The 18912-nt window shown below is 44.2% G+C and overlaps 1 protein-coding gene across 4 annotated transcripts in view; it reads right to left on the reverse strand.

The window, feature by feature from the left end:
- Window positions 1–18912, reverse strand: part of CAMK1D (calcium/calmodulin dependent protein kinase ID) — a 278957-nt gene that overhangs the window by 100546 nt on the left and 159499 nt on the right. For all 4 annotated transcript variants that reach the window (XM_064142642.1, XM_064142641.1, XM_064142639.1 and 1 more), the window contains exon 3: window positions 6430–6504. In XM_064142642.1, coding sequence (XP_063998712.1) covers window positions 6430–6504 — 75 coding nt within the window. The remainder of the gene's footprint in view (window positions 1–6429; window positions 6505–18912) is intronic.

Raw genomic sequence — 18912 nt, forward strand, 5'->3', positions numbered from 1 at the left:
CCTGGAGGTGTTCAAGAGAGGACTGGATGAGGCACTTAGTGCCATGGTCTAGTTGACTGGATAGCGCTGGGGGATAGGTTGCACTGGATCATCTAGGAGGTCTCTTCCAACCTGGTTGATTCTATGATTCTACCATGTACACCTACCACACATCTTACTCTAGTGCAGCACAAGGAGGTGCAGGAAGCATGGGGTCCAAGACTTTCAACACAGACTCAGGGGGTGCTGGGCATTACTTTGGGCTGGCCCTTTTGGCACACCTCATTCAAACCAGGAGTATTAGAAATAAAATGCAGAGTGTATGGGTGTGCAGTTGAGCTCCCATACTGTGAAATAAACTGAAGCCCTTGTCTCATGATACCAGTTCCAGTGTTCTTCTCTTGTTACCATTATTGTTACTACTAGTAATGATAGCAGCACCTTTCACAGCAAAAGCTGATGCTGAGTGGCTTCTCCCAGATGCTTGCACATAAGTATTTTCTGCTAGTAAAGAACCTAGCTTGCTTTTGTCGTTCTTATAAAACCCATTGTGTGGGTTTTTTTGTGCATAATGCTTTACAGGCACACACAAAAAAGTATGAGGAGAAATCTAACTGAAGGAAGGTGGTGAGGCAGATCTATGTTTTGCTTTAATTAGCATCCTGATGTGATAGTGGCTTGATTTGCGTGTGGCTGTTTCGTAACAGAGTGTGTCCTTGCTAGACTCCTTAAGGAACCTGGCAAACACAGCACTTCCCTCCATTGTCTGTTGTTTTTCTTAGGAGGCTGAATATTTTCATTGAAATGTCACTTGCACACCCTGTCCATACTCAACTGCTCTCAAAGTGCACTCAAGCACTGGGCTGTCAAAAAATAAGGGGAATTCAGCACTTAACCATGGCTTACTGATCTGCAAAACATGCAGGTGAAAGGCAAAATCACAAGGAGAGTAGCTCCAGTCATAATAAAAACTTGTGCAGATTTTCCTGCAGGTAGCTACCTGTCTGTCTGAGCTGCCTCCCAAGCTGTTACAGAGTTATAAACTGTGTGTTGCTGGGGAGAATTGATAAACAGCAGGAACAGGACACTGGGAGTCTGAGCCTACCGACTTCTGGGCAGAGCCCTTCTCAGTGCGTAACTTGGAGCTGGCAGGAAGGAGCCTTCGTCATCTTGGCTCTTCTGTGATGGAAATCATCTGAATAATTCAGCAGAGTTAAGATGCCAAGCTGGAAAAAACCCAAGGCCTGGGGTTTAGGCTCAGTTTGGGCTGAGTACTTTTTGCAAAGGTAGGGAGGGGCATTTCAGGGTTGGCTGAACCAGGCTGCTCACTCTAAAAGCTTGATCTCAGCAGAGACGTCAAAGCCTTGAAAGACCTCACACAGTAGAAACACTCTGGTTTCCCTGGAGAATCAAACCCACCAGCTGACAGGATCAGAGTAAAGCAGCTCACCTATTGAGAGGATCAGACCCAGTCTTCAGGAGCATAAGCCCCTCAAAGAGGTGGAAATATATATCAGACTGGAAGCAGGGTGGTCACTTAACTAGATTCTGATATTAATAGGAATTTCTCTGGATTTGGCAGTATTCTTGACTGGGATAAAGGCAGAGAAACTCAGAGTTGGGTGTACAAGTTCAGTCATTACTTACCCAGTAACATGATTTCCAGGGCCTGCTCCTGTAACCTTTTCCCCATTTGAAGAGTCTCTTTGCTTTCAGAAGGAATCAGAGAAATAAGACTTCCAGCATATCAGATTAAAATAGAAGTCTGGAAGACTTAGTTATTAGGAAATGCTCTGTACCCATTAGGACAGAGCAATGGTGTTGACTCCCTGAGGTGCACGCAACTGGTTTGAAAAACATCTGTTAAAGTTGATGGACCAGTTCAGACAGCAAACCCTGACCTGGAACAGTTTTGGAAATGTCTTTTAGAGCTGTTTTTCAGCTTGTTTTTCCAAAGGCACTGAGGCAATGAGTCTCCATCCCAGTTTGCCAGCCCTCAGTAACTTCTGACCAATTGGGGGAACTTCAACCAACTTTGTCAGAAGAGTACAGATAGCAAAAATGCTACACTCCAGAAGAGTACAGATAGCAAAAATGCTACACTCCTGCACATTTTAAGCAAACACGGATGAGTAAAGAAAAGCAAAGAAATTAATGTCTTCATTGATTTTTAATGTGGCACCACATCCCTTTGAAGAGGCACCAGCCCCAGCTCCCACGGCTTTGATTAGCACAAATCTGCAGGAAAACAACCTTTGGAGCTCCATGCTTCAATGCAGGCAAACAATACAGATGAAGTCAGAGTGAAGCTTTGGAAACCTGCTCTGACCTGCCCAGGCAGCGTGTTTGGAACAGCATTTGCAAATGGTCCCATAACACCCAGACAGAAAGGACGTGTTCATGTAAATCCATTTTTACACAGTTTTGCAGCATGCAGACAATGAATCATCAATACACAAGGAGGCCAATTATACCTATGAAATATTAGTATCCAACAATATTAACCACAACAGGTTATCAAGATATTTCCCTCCCCAGACGAGGTGAAGTAAGGCAGATAGCAAAGAAGATACGTCAGGATAATTCTTGCCAAGTGGCACCAATAGCAACCAACAGTAAATGCTCACTAACAAAGTTTACTATCATGCTGAGACATAGTTCAATAAAACATTTATGTCTGAAAGCACTTCATGTCCTCCTGTCTCCTACAATCTCCTCTGGGGAAATCTCACCCAGCATCCTGAAAGAATGGAACTTTCAGGACAGTTTACTATTTGTCTTCAAGGCCTGTGCATATCTCAATGGCACTACAGGAAATCCAAGTTGGGAAAGGAGGTGTTCTCTTGGTTTGAATGCACATTGTCCTAATGGAAACACAACCAAATCTACAGTACTTTTCTGCAGTGTCTGCAAAATCTCAGCAGACTCATTCTAGGAGAGGCAGTGATTATCCTCCATCTGTATTCTGCTTTGCAGCTACACCAGTAACTCCACCTCCTACCGAAGCTGAGCAGTACTACTTGGAGCAAAAGACAGCATGGAGCCAAACTAAGTCACTGGTTTGGAATATCCTGTACTTTGGGAAAATACATGAAGAAAAAATTGCCCAGCCAGTTCTGAGGAACAGGTTAATGCTTTGAGACAGACAGCACACAAAATGACGACTTTCCAGATCTGGGGATCTCCAAGCTGCAGTTCTGGTCTGTTTGAACAAAGAGGACTGTGATACTTTCAATAGTTTTATGGTGGCTTGTGTACAATGTACACAAAAACAAGGTGGTGAAACCAAAGCCATAGGTCAGATTTCCTCACAAATATGCCAAGAAACATACAGGACAGATTCACCAACAGCTAAAGAATCCTGGAGTAGCTCCCAGAGAGACTGGCAAGAATAAACTGTCAAAAAGGCATGGACAGGTGCCTCTTGACCTCTCTTCCTGACAACTCTACCACAGACACTGACATCTGTGCTTTGCCCACATCCTTGGCAGAATAAACATAGTACAATACTTATCTTTTAAGCTGGCCTGATAACAAGCAGAGGTTTCCAGCATAAGTAGATGTAGAAGAGGGCAAATATTAACAGGGAGGCTTGGTCTACTTCCAAGAGTGCTCTCCCACAGAGGTGCTGTGAGATGCCCAGGGGATGTTACATGGATTTTCCACACCACTGCAAGGAGTGCTCTAAAGGCTGGTAATAAAAATCATAAAATCACAGAATGCATTGGGTTGGAAAAGACCCTTGAATGTCATCTTGGCCAGCTGTCCCGCAGTGAACAGGGATATCTTTAACTAGATCAGGTTGCTCAAGGCCACATCAAGTTTGACACTGAATGTCTCTAGCAATGGGGTCTCCACCCGGGCAACCTGTGTCTGTATTTCACTACCCTCATTGCAAAGAACTTCCTCCTAATGTCTAACGTTTTGTCTACATAGTGAAGGCTCCCTTAGGAAACATTAGTTAGTGCCCAGTTGGCAAGCAATGAACTGGGGAGAAGGGCAGATGGATTTAAGGTTTGTTGTGCCCGAGATATTGGTCTTTGAGTGGCCTCAACTTTATTTCCTATTTATTTTAATCAAAACGCTGCTTTAAGGAAGCTGCTTGATCAAAACCCCTTCTACTTCATATCAAGTCTCAGGTTTAAATGAAGCCAACTGCTGGCTTGCTTAGGAGAAATAAATGAGAAGCTTAAAAATCCTATAAAGAATCTAATAATAAATAGGGCAAAGATGCAAACAAATAGATACCTCATGCCATACAATAGTTCACAGCTATTGTATCAACAGGTTGGTGTTGCCTTGGAAACAAGAGATTATCTGCATATGCCTTCCCCAGATGGAAACTGGGAAAGGAAGCATGTAGAACAGATTTTGAGTCTTCAGGACTTTGAAAAGTTGCTGCCCAAGTATTCATAGAATCATAGAATCAACCAGGTTGGAAGAGACCTCCAAGATCATCCAGTCCAACCTATCCCCCAGCCCTATCCAGTCAACTAGACCATGGCACTAAGTGCCTCATCCAGTCTTTTCTTGAACACCTCCAGGGACGGTGCCAATCAGCCCCAAACACAACCACTGATGAAAATACAGAGGCAGTGCAGAGATTGCACCACCCTTAATGCAGCATCCACTGCAATAAGGCTGAACAGAATCATAAAACCACAGAATGCTTTGGGCTGGAATCTGAAGTGTTTCAAAGAATAAGGCATCTACCAGCTCTCTGGGTAACCTGTGTGAGTGTTTCACCTCACTGTAAAAAAATTCTTCCTCAGTTCTAATCTAAATCTCCTGTCTTTTTGTTTAAAATCATTGCCTCCTGTCCTTTCACCACTGGATATATTGTCCACTCCATGGAATAACCTCTCCCAAGAAAGTGCAGAAAGGTTATTCTCTGGAAATACTCTGCAGAGCAGAGGACAACGTGGTCTTGCCTGATTCGGAGCAGCAAGGAGGACTAACACCAACAGCCTGGAACAACATCAAATAACTTGAATAAAACAAGCTCAAACTAATGTGTTGTAAACTATAGCTGAGGCAGATTAAGAGCATGCACACACATGGAGTTTGTCACATGGACTCTCTGTGTGAGTGGGAGTCTTTCACAGTTCTGTCACTTGATTGCATTTAAGTGTATGCCCATATTCAAATAACCCCGCAGCTTTGGAGGATTTTTCTTGCTTGTTTTTAATAGGAATGATAAAAAGAATTGATCTCATTCCCTGGCAGATTCAGTTCAATGCATTTGTACACAGGATATCTTGGTCTACCTCAGAACCTTCACTGGGGCTGGGGAGTGCTCAGAGCTGCCACCTCAAAGGCTGCAGACGGGTTTCTGACTGTTACCTTCAGTCGAGCACCTCACTGCAGAGGGCATCAGTGAAGCTATGTCCCTTTGGAATAGTTAAGCGCTTGGCCTGCGGAAAATTAGTTGGCTGGGTTTTCAGATACAGCTATAACAGAAAGGATAATTCCTTATTAAGTGTTGAATAGTGAGCAATTAGAGATTTATACTAATATATACCCAGTGCCACCTGTGATAACAAACCCACATTTCAGATAACCCAACGATCTGGATATAAGAAATTTACAAAAGTGAAAGTTGATAACAAGTAGAGCTAATATTGATTTTTTTCCCCTAAAGAGATTAAACAAAAAGAAGGGTTTTTAAATGCACCAATCATGATATTAGAACTCCCCAAAGCCCAGCTGATTTGTTGGAATCTGCACAAGACTGATGTTCGTCTGCAAGTCTTTTTGCAGCACTCTAGGCTGAAATGTAGGGCTACAAAAACAGGCAAAAAATGTACAGAGCACTATTCTTCCCATACTGCCAGAAGAACAGCTTCTAACAACATCTCCATCCCTGGACATTACCAAGAGAGAAGGGACCAGCTTAGTCCCCAAGGGCTGATGGAAGGATCAGGTCAGCTACAGTGTATCATGTGCCTAACGGGATCCTGATCTTTCAAGGCTCAGAGGAGAAAACTGAGAAGAAAAGAAGGGCTATGAGCTGTGTCAACAATGGTATGAGCTGCCACTGATGTTGAGACAAAGATAATGCTCTTTTGCCAATGCAGCACCCAGGTGCCCACTCACATGGTGACATCTCAGGTCACCTCCTGCTCAGTACAGAGCAGGTACCTGTTAAATCACAGAAGACTAAACCATGGCACCTCCGTACATAGGAAGTCAGTTCTGACTCCACAACATCTCATTTTCACCCTGGTTTGATTCAATTGAGACCATTTATTAAACAGCTTAGCTTTCAGTTTCACAACAACCCAGCCCAACACTCCTGAATATTCATTTTTCACCACTGGCTGAGGGTTTTGCCAGCCATAGCACACATTATAAAGACACCTGATGCATCCCATCCTTGAGATTAAAGAACAAAAGCAGAAGAATAGCTGGCAATATGGACACAAAGACATTATTAGGTTCAGTACTTACAATTGCATGACCAGATATAAATGGTTTGGACTCTCATAGATGTCTTCCAGGGCAACTATATTTTCATGCTTGATCCTGAAAAAAAAAACAAACCACAAAATAAGATAAGATGCCATAGTGATTTTTCTTTAACATAAAACATAAGGCCATTTTTGGTTAGACACAACTTGTCAGTGCTTTATTCAACATCACTAAAGGAGATTTTGACTAAAGTAAACAGTAACTAGTCCTTCACAGACAAGAAAACTGATTACTCATAGAAAATTCCTTCAGTGTCTTCTGAACTCAAAATATTAAGTATCTAGGGCATTAGTGATTTACAGTTCTTATGTCAGATGAATAAAGATGGTTAGTTGCATGCTGAAGTTTCATGACAGCAGCAAAGAAGGGCATGCAGAAGTGATGACAAGATGGTAACAAGGGCTAGCAAGGAGAAGGCAGGGATTTGCCCACACACAGAAACTGGTGCAGGTAGGCAGCAGCTGTAAGGCAGCCTCACTCTCCTTCTCACCAAATTCACCCTGCTCCCATGTCACATCTGGTCTGGATGCCTGCAATTCCCCCCAGTGTTATTAAGCACTGTGTGCTTTCTGTGCAATGTTTCCAAGCATCTTTACAGGTTTTCTATGCTCTCACTATTCCCACTGATCATTCCCACTAAGCCTCTTGTCAAAACGTAGCTTTAAAAAGAAAAATGATCTCTACAAGCACACATCTAATTAACTACTAGAGCAATGCCTCTCTGGGTTTGCTCCTTAAATGCTTACAAACAGCTTCCAAAGCTTGCATGTAACTTGTGCAAACCCTAAAGAGACCATGCATACAACTCCAGAGGCAGAACATCAATTACAGCAATTGGAGACAATCGTTTTAAGAGCAAGACAAAGCTGGGAAATGCTATGCAGAGACCACTCGTCAGTCAACAGATGGACACATTCAGAATGAAAGTAAGAGTGCATCAAGCTGCAAAGGCAAAACTCTCTTCACGTTTCAATGTTCCAATAGCTTCATTAAGATGCTTAATCATGTGTCAGGGCCTCATCCTCAATGTTCCCAAGTGCCCTAACATCTGTGTGAAGATGCTCAGAGCAGAAGGTCCCCTATGTCTGACAGAATCTTTCCTGTATGAAGGCAGACTAATCCAATTTCCTTTGAATTCACTAGAAAGATTATGACTGACCTGAGTTCATGCTGACAATCAGTCACCAAAAGCTCCATTCATATAAAGACCCTCATGCACAGGAAATTTAACATCAACAACATAAATATAATGCATTGCAGGATGTCAGAGATACAAATACGTGAGCAGGCTCCTCACTTTGCATAAATACCTGGAAAATCTCATCATGTTTTAACAAAATTTCCAGGTAGACTACATTCACAAATTAAGTTCTTAATATTGGCATCAGGAAACAAATTCACTGCCCGCTTGGCTTCACACAGCAAATCTTTGGAAACCATGACTTTGCTGTGCAAGTCTAGTGCCAGTTGCCTTAAGGGTTTCAGTCAGGGCAAGGGCAGGTTTGCCTTTTTGTTTGTAGCTGAAAGTACACTAAGATCCCAAATGACATTTCAAGCAAATAGTAACCTGAAATGGAAATTACATGCATTTCTTCATTTTCTTCTGTGCACACATACATGTAAATACATGACCAGTTGTGTACTTCATGATCAAGAAGGCAGTTTCAATGCAAATAATCTACCATAGCATTATCTGTTTAAAGCCTCCAATGCAGTCTGTCATACAGCTTTTACTGTGCACATATTCATGCTTTGCAGTTTCATTTTTTAGAGCCTCAGAGGTTCTCCAAACCAACCTAACCCCTTCTGAGGCAGCTGCCAGTGACACCTGTCTTACACGTGGCTAACGGATTGGTTAGCCACAAAGACAAACAGCTGGAGAGGCAGAGGCCAGAAAAGAGCTCATCAGACATGCAGTGCTGTGCTCTGAGGGTTGCCGCAAGACCCTCTCCTCTTTCTGATTTGCAAACCAAATGGGCACTGCACCACTGCACTCTCTGAAGGCAAATAGACATGCTCAGCCCTGAAGTGAAGGGGAGAGGAAGGATTTAGTCCTTCTACTGTGAAGTCTTTCTGCATTGAGCCAGTCTGTCCCTCTCTGAAATCTCATGCAGGATATGAGCACAAGAGATTCAGGGAGACAGCAAATAAAAAGTGTCATTTGGAAAAAGGTAGCAGAAGAAACTGAATTACCTCCCGAGTACAAAAGGAGCTACACCTTTATGGCGGAAGATGTTTGAAAGAAGAGGTCCCTTTGAGAGGTGATGTCTGCACACAGCCACCACCTCTAACACTGATGGCTGCTGCACTTAAGGGGCTTGCTGGGATGGGAAGGAAGCACCTTTTTTCCAATTTCTCTCAGCCTCCTCAAGACCAGCAAGGTCTTAATCGTGGAGTTATGCAGTGCTTAATATTCCTAGTGAAGTGCACATCACACGCTTGCGAGTGAAGCAGCTGGTCCTGCACAGCTTTTCTCTGCTGAGATGGACTCTCAAATGAGAAGCTATTTAAAGGAAAATGCAATTCAAAATTGGGGGAAAGGGGAAAAAAGGAAATCACTTGGGGAAAAACTATGGTTTAGATCTAGTTGTGGGTTGTGTTGCTGAAAGCAGGACCAGAGCAGCCGTGGCCTCCCCAGCAGAGGTCACTGCAGTCAGCAGCAGCCATCCGCTCCTTTCCTCACTTAGGAGGCATGAGCGAGCCATCGCCTACAGCCCTGATAACACAGTAACTAACCTTCCAAGTCTGAACACTGCTCATCACAACACCTTAGGGTTTGGGAAACCGGTGCAGTATCATCATAGCATTGTGTCAATACCACGAAGACCAACAGGGACTGGAATAAGTTTGTCCTCTGCGAGCAGATCAACGATGCCAGAGCTGTGGATAAGAGCCAGACACTTCTGGCTTTCACAGATGCTTGGGTATATGGAGAGCTGAGGAAAGCACTGTGCAGTGTCAGCTGCTTGATGGTCACAGATCAGGAGGGATTTGGGAATGGCTTAATTAACTCAGCTTTTATCCCCCTCTAGAAGCATTGAGTGAATCTCAAAGGTTCAGAGGATTCATTCTGCTAAGCCTCCAAATGCCTGCACACAGCCACGCCGGTGCTCTTGCTTAGTAGAAATACTCTTCCAGAATATCTGATCTCCTCAAGACCTGCCAGGATTAATTTTGTTAAAAGGTGCTGCTCTCATTTTACAGAAAGAGGAGCAGTGTGCAGAAAAGCCTCCCTACTCCCCAACCTGTCTCCCATGCTGCAATAAACAAACCTGTCCTCAATTAATGCTGCATAAAGCAACACGTTGATGTTTCTTGTGATATATGATGGTGCAACAGTAAGCCTGTAGCAGAGGGACATGGGTTGAGGTGGGAGCAGTTCCCAGTTAATTGTTTCCAAAGAAAGAAAAAAAAAAAAAAGCTCTGAAAGTAAACATCAAAACATGGGCTTGGCTAAAGCAAATTAGATCACATTACGTAAATCGTTATGAACAAGGAAACATCCAGCTAAAGAAATCTCTCTTGCCACCCTCTTAACCTCCCCTTCAGCACATGTTTTCCCTGGCCTTCTTCCTTCTTCCTGACAAACCCCAGGTGCTGCTCACATCTCTCGCACCCTGAGGTGAAATCCCCACGTCTGTGACATGAAGGAGAATCATAGAATCATAGAATCAACCAGGTTGGAAGAGACCTCCAAGATCATCCAGTCCAACCTAGCACCCAGCCCTATCCAGTCAACTAGACCATGGCACTGAGTGCCTCATCCAGTCTTTTCTTGAACACCCCCAGGGACGGTGCCTCCACCACCTCCCTGGGCAGCCCATTCCAATGGGAAATCACTCTCTCTGTGAAGAACTTCTTCCTAACATCCAGCCTATACCTACCCTGGCACAACTTGAGACTGTGTCCCCTTGTTCTATTGCTGGTTGCCTGGGAGAAGAGGCCAACCCCCACCTGGCTACAATGCCCCTTCAGGTAGTTGTAGACAGTAATAAGATCACCCCTGAGCCTCCTCTTCTCCAGGCTAAACAGGCCCAGCTCCCTCAACCTCTCCTCATAGGATTTGTGTTCCAGGCCCCTCACCAGCTTTGTTGCCCTTCTCTGGACATGTTCCAGCACCTCAACATCTTTTTTGAATTGAGGGGCCCAGAACTGGACACAGTACTCAAGGGCAGATGCCATCTCTGGCCACTGCTGTTGTGTTCGTTTTCAAGGATATTTTGAGGGAATCTGACAGAAAGAAAATGTCTAGAAATAAAAATACAAATAAAGAGAGACCTTCACCAATTCACTTAGGTCTTGTTACAAGACCCATGACATGCTGCACTCTAAGGGACAAAGAAGAGAAAAAGAAATCTAGAAGTGAGAATCAGGGAAATGGAAGCACACAAAAATTCTGTGAAGTACAATCAACCCTGGCAAGAAACTACAAAACAAAAGAATGGATTCTTTATTTTCAGAGCAGCACTGGTTCACTTGCAGTACCACAGAAGCAACCATGTTAAAATATTGAGATCCTCCTCCAGCCTCTCAGGTCTATGATTCTGCCCATGGGTTGTTACAAAGACATCCACAACACACATGAATGGAGGCAATGTTGCACCTGACCAACACTTTAACATACTGCTTGCCAAGCAAACTGAATTGGGCAACCAAGGGCTTCAGGTGACTGTTTTGAGCATGGCAGCTGTGCAAACAAGGGCTGACAGGAAAGCGTTTGATCTGCTGCAGAGCCCCAAGCACAGACTGGTTCCCTTTGTCTGCTCAGTAGTCGTTGCACAAGAGCATTGATAGGGAAACTGTCACTTTCCCCTGACTGCTACAGCATTCAGTTCTGCTGAAACACAGAAACCGTGCAGCAGGAGCTGAAACCCGTCCTTGAAACAAGACTCGACTTGACCAGGAGTGGCATTTGGCTCTACATGACAGTTTCTACCACGCTAAAATGGGTGTGCTGAGGTGTTGGAGGGAGAACAAGTACATGGTATGGGACTCCAGCGATGTTGAAATCCACTCACTGGCCAGATCAGATCTACCACGTCCTACTCACTAACAGAAGAGGAAAAGCCTCACAGATCCAGAATTAGCCCTAATGGCCAAAATACACTTCAACATTCACAAAAAAAAAAAAAAAAAAAAAAAAAAAAAAAAAAAAAAAAAAAAAAAAGCCAACAATAAAACCAAGCAACAACAAAAAACCCAAACCAAACCAAAAAACCACACCAAAACAAACCAACCAACCAACCTCCCAATATATTCCACAGACTTTGCCTGGAGATTGTTTTTAAAAAGCAAAGGCTTAAAATGTGGAAGTTGCTGTACAATAAGCAAAGCTAAATCCATTAGTGACTGAGTTTCCTGTACGTATCCGCCAGCTCCTGACCATACCAGAGGCCAAAAAGCTGAAAAGTAAACTTGTTGCATATTGCCACAGTTAATTAGAGGCTAACAAACTGCACAGATAAAAGCAGAGGGCTCAGATTTTGCTATTGCTTTGGCTGCTGATGCTAGGGGGAGCATGTTAAATAACCCCAGCGGCTACAAACTACATCTGAACCACTTACAGAATCATAGAATCATTATGGTGGGAAAAGATCTCTAAGATCATCAAGTCCAACTGTCAAATACATCTGTTTTATTCACATCTATCATATTTACCAGTGAAAACTAGGATCACTTAGAAGAATTCTGTACAAAACCCTTTGGCAAACACAAGAGCCATGTAAGTAGGGCAGGTTCCCCACCTAACAACTCTTTCTCTCTCCGAAAGGAGAGAGTGCTACATTTGCAAGACATGACATTTAATGCTGCACCTCCATCAACAGCACGTGTCACAGATAAAATGCCACAAGAAAGCACAAATAATTCTGTGAAAGCCAGAACAAACAAAGCCTGAGTCTGTAAGGATTTGTACTTGGAGTAACCAAATGTCTTTGAGAATAAATGTTCTATTATTTCCACATGTACCCTGCAGAGAGTTTTGCCAGCAGCATGGGGGTTACTTGGCTTGACGAATGCACTAAATGACCAAGAGAAGTGTTTATATCACAGCTTCTGCTCTGGAGAACACCAGAAATTTTTACTCTGCTTAGCTGTGGTTCTCAGTTGAAAAAGAGTCCAAAATTTCAACAGATATTGGAATAGCCACACATCTTCACGCAGCGTGATCACAGAAGCCTACCAAAACCTCTTCAGGACAGTTGGTAATGATATGACAACTCAGGGGAACAAACCAGCCTGCTCCCAATGCAAAAATGTGACTAATCTGCTAAGGAGGAAACAGGGTGAGATGGCAAAGGTTGGTACAGGGAAGGAGACTGAGGGCTATCCTGGAAAGGGCTGCTGACTGACACTGTTCAAGGAATTTTAGTGCCTTATCTTGATGCAAAGCCTTTTACAAGTCAGACCTTTGAATATCAGATGGACATGTATGATGTGAAGTACCAAATCTCTACCTCCTCCCTTTCTTATCTTGTAGCTTCTGAACATCCTCCAGGTTGGCTATTTTACAGACAGATACTCCTCATATAGCCTCAGTGATATTTGCATGAGCAGAGTTCAGGATGACACTTCACTACCGTCCAGGTTTCCCTCCCACATGGACTTTTTGGTGTGAAAAGCAGAAATGTGAGCTCCAGTTCAAGCTGGTTTTGTTTGGGGTTTTTTTTTCGCACAGTTGGTATTTATCAGGTCTTTCTCATATATCCACTCCCTAATACATCTTGTAAAAGGTGACTTCATATATAGCAGACCTTTCCTTCTCAAATGAGGAGCTATCTTCACAGTATCACAGTATTATTAGGATTGGAAGAGACCTCACAGATCATCAAGTCCCAACCCTTTACCACAGAGCTCAAGGCTAGACCATGGCACCAAGTGCCATGTCCAATCCTGCCTTGAACAGCTCCAGGGACGGCGACTCCACCACCTCCCCGGGCAGCCCATTCCAGTGTCCAATGACTCTCTCAGTGAAGAACTTTCTCCTCACCTCCAGCCTCAATCTCCCCTGGTGCAGCCTGAGGCTGTGTCCTCTCGTTCTGGTGCTGGCCACCTGAGAGAAGAGAGCAACCTCCTCCTGGCCACAACCACCCCTCAGGCAGTTGTAGACAGCAATAAGGTCACCCCTGAGCCTCCTCTTCTCCAGGCTAACCAATCCCAGCTCCCTCAGCCTCTCCTCGTAGGGCTGTGCTCAAGGCCTCTCACCAGCCTCGTCGCCCTTCTCTGGACACGCTCAAGCATCAAAATGTCCCTTTTAAACTGGGGGGCCCAGAACTGAACACAGTACTCAAGGTGTGGTCTAACCAGTGCAGAGTACAGGGGCAGAATGACCTCCCTGCTCCTGCTGACCACACCATTCCTGATGCAGGCCAGGATGCCACTGGCTCTTGTCAGATTTTATATCTGAGATTGAAACTTCTTGTTTCTTTGATGATTTCAGGCCACTGAATAGGAGTGCCTTTTACATCAGTGTTGCATACTCAGAAAATAGTCTACTGTCAGCACTGACCAATGCCTTCAAGCAGCCATGAGAAGTGGCCCCAAACAGTTCACAAGAAGCAAACAGGAATTGTACAAGTTGGGGTTGAAGAAAAGTTGGGGATTGGTTGATTCTATTTTCTCTTGCACACAAAACTGAAATTCCAGTTTGGAAGATCATACTTTCAAAAACGCTCATGGGGATGTACCCTTGGATTTGTATCATCCAATAACTCAGTAGCCCATGGTCAACAAAGGACTACCAGATTCACATTACCAAGTCAGCTACTTTCCCCTGACATGGACATGTTTGGAGACTGCTTCAGAAAAAAGGCAGAATGTTTAATGGCATCACTCAGATTACTTTCTACTACCTCCACACACTGCTCCTCCCTACTGCAGCCAACAAGTGCATGGTACTGCACTAGTGACAGAGAGGAGCTTTAGTCTCCACCATGTCAAATCAGCAGTCTTGCCCTCTCTCACCTACAAACATACACAAGAATAATGTGCAACTTAGCAAAACCTCAACTAGACACAGCAAAGGGATGTGAGCAAAATCAGGTAGATGTCAGTTGTTCTTATCAAAGGTGAATCTACAGAGCTTACAAAGCCAAAACATCTACTTTTGCTCTCTTATGTTAAGTTCTGTCCTTAATTGGTCATTGCTGTAAGCTGAAGGTAGTTTACTGGATTCACTATTGAGTATCTCCTTGCAGTAAAAAACAAAGAGAAGTCATATTTATGGGCAGAAAGATAGGAATGGTGGTAACTTTGTCTCACAGTCAGATGACAGTTTTGACCTCCTCTGATCTCCTACCACCGTGATACCTTTTGTTCCCACACACACTGCTCATCTTGGCCCGCTTGAGCTAATGACTGGATAAGGGAGAGCTAATTCCAGCTCAAGGCCAGGTGGTTCAGTACCCATATGTTGATTGCCTTAGCTAAATCTCTGTGACTAGAAGGCCAAGGAGTTGAACTTTGGAGTCATAGAATCATAGAATCAACCAGGTTGGAAGAGACCTCCAATATCATCCAGTCCAACCTAGCACCCAGCCCTATCCAGTCAACTAGACCATGGCACTAAGTGCCTCAGCCAGGCTTTTCTTGAACACCTCCAGGGACGGTGACTCCACCATTTCCCTGGGCAGCCCATTCCAGTGGCAAATCACTCTCGCTGGCAAGAACTTTCTCTTAACATCCAGCCTATACCTCCCCCAGCACAACTTGAGACTGTGTCCCCTTGTTCTGTTGCTGGTTGCCTGGGAGAAGAGGCCAACCCCCACCTGGCTACAATGTCCCTTCAGGGAGTTCTAGACAGCAATGAGGTCACCCTGAGCCTCCTCTTCTCCAGGTTAAACACCCCCAGCTCCCTCAGCCTCTCCTCATAGGTTTGTGTTCCAGGCCCTTCACCAGCTTTGTTGCCCTTCTCTGGACATGTTCCACCACCTCATGGACTGCTCACAACATATCAAGGAAATTAAATGAGTGTCTTATCTTTAAGATCTAATATCTTTAAGATCTCCATGCTTTTGCCAGGTTAATTGGCTCATGTAGGGAATGGCACCATACAGTCCTGTCTGCTTTGGACAACTGGCCAAAAGCAAAAGACCTTGAATGCCCTAAAAAAATAGAACACAAAGGCAAACGTGAAGGGATGAATCACTTTGTACTCCCTCAGCTGTGAGTGAGGAGGAGACTGTGATAAAAAGTCTCAGTGATGGTAGTGAGTACAAAGTGCAAAGAAATAAGCCAGAACAGGATTGTCCTGTGTCCGTGTCCTAGCAGGATGCTGAGTGATTCTGCTAACAACACAGCTACCTCCTCTGGGCCTTACATAAGTTCATAAATCACCATCCAGAGGAGAAAGGATGGGAGGTGTTGGGAGACCTTGTCTCATGCTTATGTAATTTAACCTCTCTCCATTTCATCTCTCAGATCCTAACTACGACCTCTGTGATCTCTTGTCACTCAGATGTGAAGACTCAGAAACTCTTCCAACAATTTCAATGGCCTTTCTTCCCAGCACTAGATGCCTTCTATCATGAATGCCAGCCTCACAACTCACATTCATAAAGTATTCTCATGAGATTTCACAGTGATAATGTCAAGTTGGAGACATTTTGCAGCTGGAAACCTGAGCTGTGTAGCTAAGCAGCTGTAACACCAACTGTCTGTGATGAAACCTACCCACATACACCTTATGAGTTCTGATCCATGCCCTACCTCATGTTATACTCCACAGCAGTGTAATCCTTCTCTTAATTTCTAGTTTCTCTAGATCCTGGCCTGGCTTCTTCACTAACAGGAAAAATGCAGTCTGTGTGTTGGCATGTCCTCCTGCACCACTGCACCCTAGCGCAGCTTGAAGAAGGGAGATCTGTTTGCTTATCTTAAAAAACCAGCTTGATTCCCTCCTGGGAAGGACCAGGCTCAGAACATTGGTACCTCCTCCTGAAGGTATTTTCTAGCCATCAGGCATGTTGCCATCAGACATGGTGCTGCTGGAAAACAGCATCCAAACCATTTCTGAAACAAGAGCTGGCTCCAGATGTTATGCTGGGCATGCTGCTGGGTCCATCAAACAATGCAATGTGTGAGCCCACAGGCTTGTTGCTTCCCTAGGACATAGACTGAGGTTATGTCTTTTTCTGCCTTGTATCTGGATCACAACAGAGCTCAGGCAAAGCCAAACATCTCCAGTGCAGATGCACTGGGTTTCACTAGACACCAATGGAACTCTCCAAGCCCGTACAAATACAATAAATGAATATAGAATCATAGAATCATAGAATCAACCAGGTTGGAAGAGACCTCCAAGATCATCCAGTCCAACCTAGCACCCAGCCCTAACCAATCAACTAGACCATGGCACTGAGTGCCTCATCCAGTCTTTTCTTGAAGACCCCCAGGGACGGCGCCTCCACCACCTCCCTGGGCAGCCCATTCCAATGGGAAATCACTCTCTCTGTGAAGAACTTCTTCCTAATATCCAGCCTATACCTACCCTGGCACAACCTGAGACTGTGTATAGGCAAGTTGAGAATTAAAATAAGCAATTCCTAGATTGTGTGTTTGTACTTACACGCTGACATGTTTGGAAGTCTCAAGAATCTCAATGTGAGTGCTGCTCAGCAGCCACCTAAGAGAAAGAAATTCAAGTTCTGGGTCTCCTACTAGAATATCTCACAGCTCTAGAGGGAAGACTAGGACTAAAAATAACCTTATGAAATGCTTGGATTCTTACAGTATGATCTGCATCCTATTTAAGGCAACAGGAATATCCCTGTGTCAGTGCCACCCCTGACTTCCACAAGAAGCAGACCAAGCCACTGGAATGATGGCTTCCAAGTGGTGGATCCCAATTGGCAGCATTCAAAAAGGCTTGCAAAGCTTGAGCTCCAGACTGTTTAATTCGAAACACATCAAAACAAATATTAACGATGAATTAATCATTAAAGGTGAAAAAGATAAAAGTAGGGACTCCAAAGAGTTATCTCAGCCAAAAACAGTGAACCATCTTTCAGTTGTTGGCAGCAGCCCTGTTTTCCCAGTGTGGAGGAGTGTGGATTTACACGAGCAGCCAATAATTATAGCAGATTCCAACTCCCTTGCCTGGGAGACGTGAGGAGCTACATGCACTTAAAGGTGGTGAGCAGCTCCTGGGCTGGGGTAGGTTGATCTGAAGGGCTTTCACACAACAGCAAATGAACAGAAAGAGAGGGTTTATTTGCAGACCCCTTGAAAAACATTGCCCTAAAGAGGAAGACTTAACACTCTTGGAAGGGTGAACTGCTTGCATGCAGAGCAACTATCCCCATACCTTACCTCACCAAATTATAAGTTCTTATTACTTCACAGTGAACGAAGAGCTGAATAACTTTTGTAATACTCTTTCTGTAGCCTCTTGGTCCCCAGATAAGTGCAGTACGTACACATACATTCAGTTGTATCTGAAACTTGGCAGGAGACAGTACACTTCTGCAAAGAAAGCTCTGCCATCCATGAAATACTCATTTGACACAGACACAGGGATGTTGTCTACTATTATCTCCTTCACTGCTGTGAATACATAGTAACAAAGGATGACTGTTATACCACCCATGCACCTGTACAGGTAACATGTCTATTTAGATGATCACAGGACTGAAAGAAGTAACAAATCTAGGTATTTCATTCCACCACATGGGAAATAAACATAGCAGTCATCCAGGAGATGTCACACAGCTGGGACTTCCAGCTGTGGCTTGTACAGATCTTTAGTTATTGGGTTACCCCAGCAGCTAGTGCATATAGGTGAGGTGGAAACATGCTGATGATGATAAGGGCAGGTAACAGTGGAGATTATTTGTGTACTCAAAGAACAATGACGTAATCAAAAAGATTCATTGTCTCACGGTATGAAGCAGGGCTACGCACTACAATCATATCCAAAGAGGTTTAGTCTTCAAAACTGCATCTCCTCTACAAGGGAAGTGGAAAAGCAAACAGGCAATCAAGCACAAATGACATCCTGAACATCAGCCTCTTTTCTCCCCAGTGAAGTTGGAGAGTCCATCACAAGCTCAGCTCTGCAGATCAGACTACCACACATTATTGTTGAGCAGCCTAGAAAATCACAAGCCTCAACTGAGTCACATCAGGTTGAGTGTGCATGCAGTAATTAAAGTACATTACAGTTCCTCAGTGCCGTAACAGAGACCAACAATTTTCGTTTGCCCAGTCGCGGTTGTCTGCTACCCTGAGGAACAGCAAATACTCTCCAAAAGTGGTGAGAGATCTTATGGGCATAAGAGGTACAATAATAGTCACTTGGCTTCTCCGAGCATGTGTGGGTTTGAGTCCTGTCCAAATCGTAATGCACTCATGTCACTAGGGCCACTGCACATTAGCTGTGTTTGCCTGCACCCTGCCCACGTGGCTGACCCCAAAGCCATGTGCCCAGAAAGCTGTGAAGCCTCATATGCCAGGATGCTGGAGCAC

This window comes from Pogoniulus pusillus, chromosome 4 (genome assembly GCF_015220805.1).
Source record: "Pogoniulus pusillus isolate bPogPus1 chromosome 4, bPogPus1.pri, whole genome shotgun sequence".
In the NCBI taxonomy this organism is placed as follows: Eukaryota; Metazoa; Chordata; class Aves; order Piciformes; family Lybiidae; genus Pogoniulus; species Pogoniulus pusillus.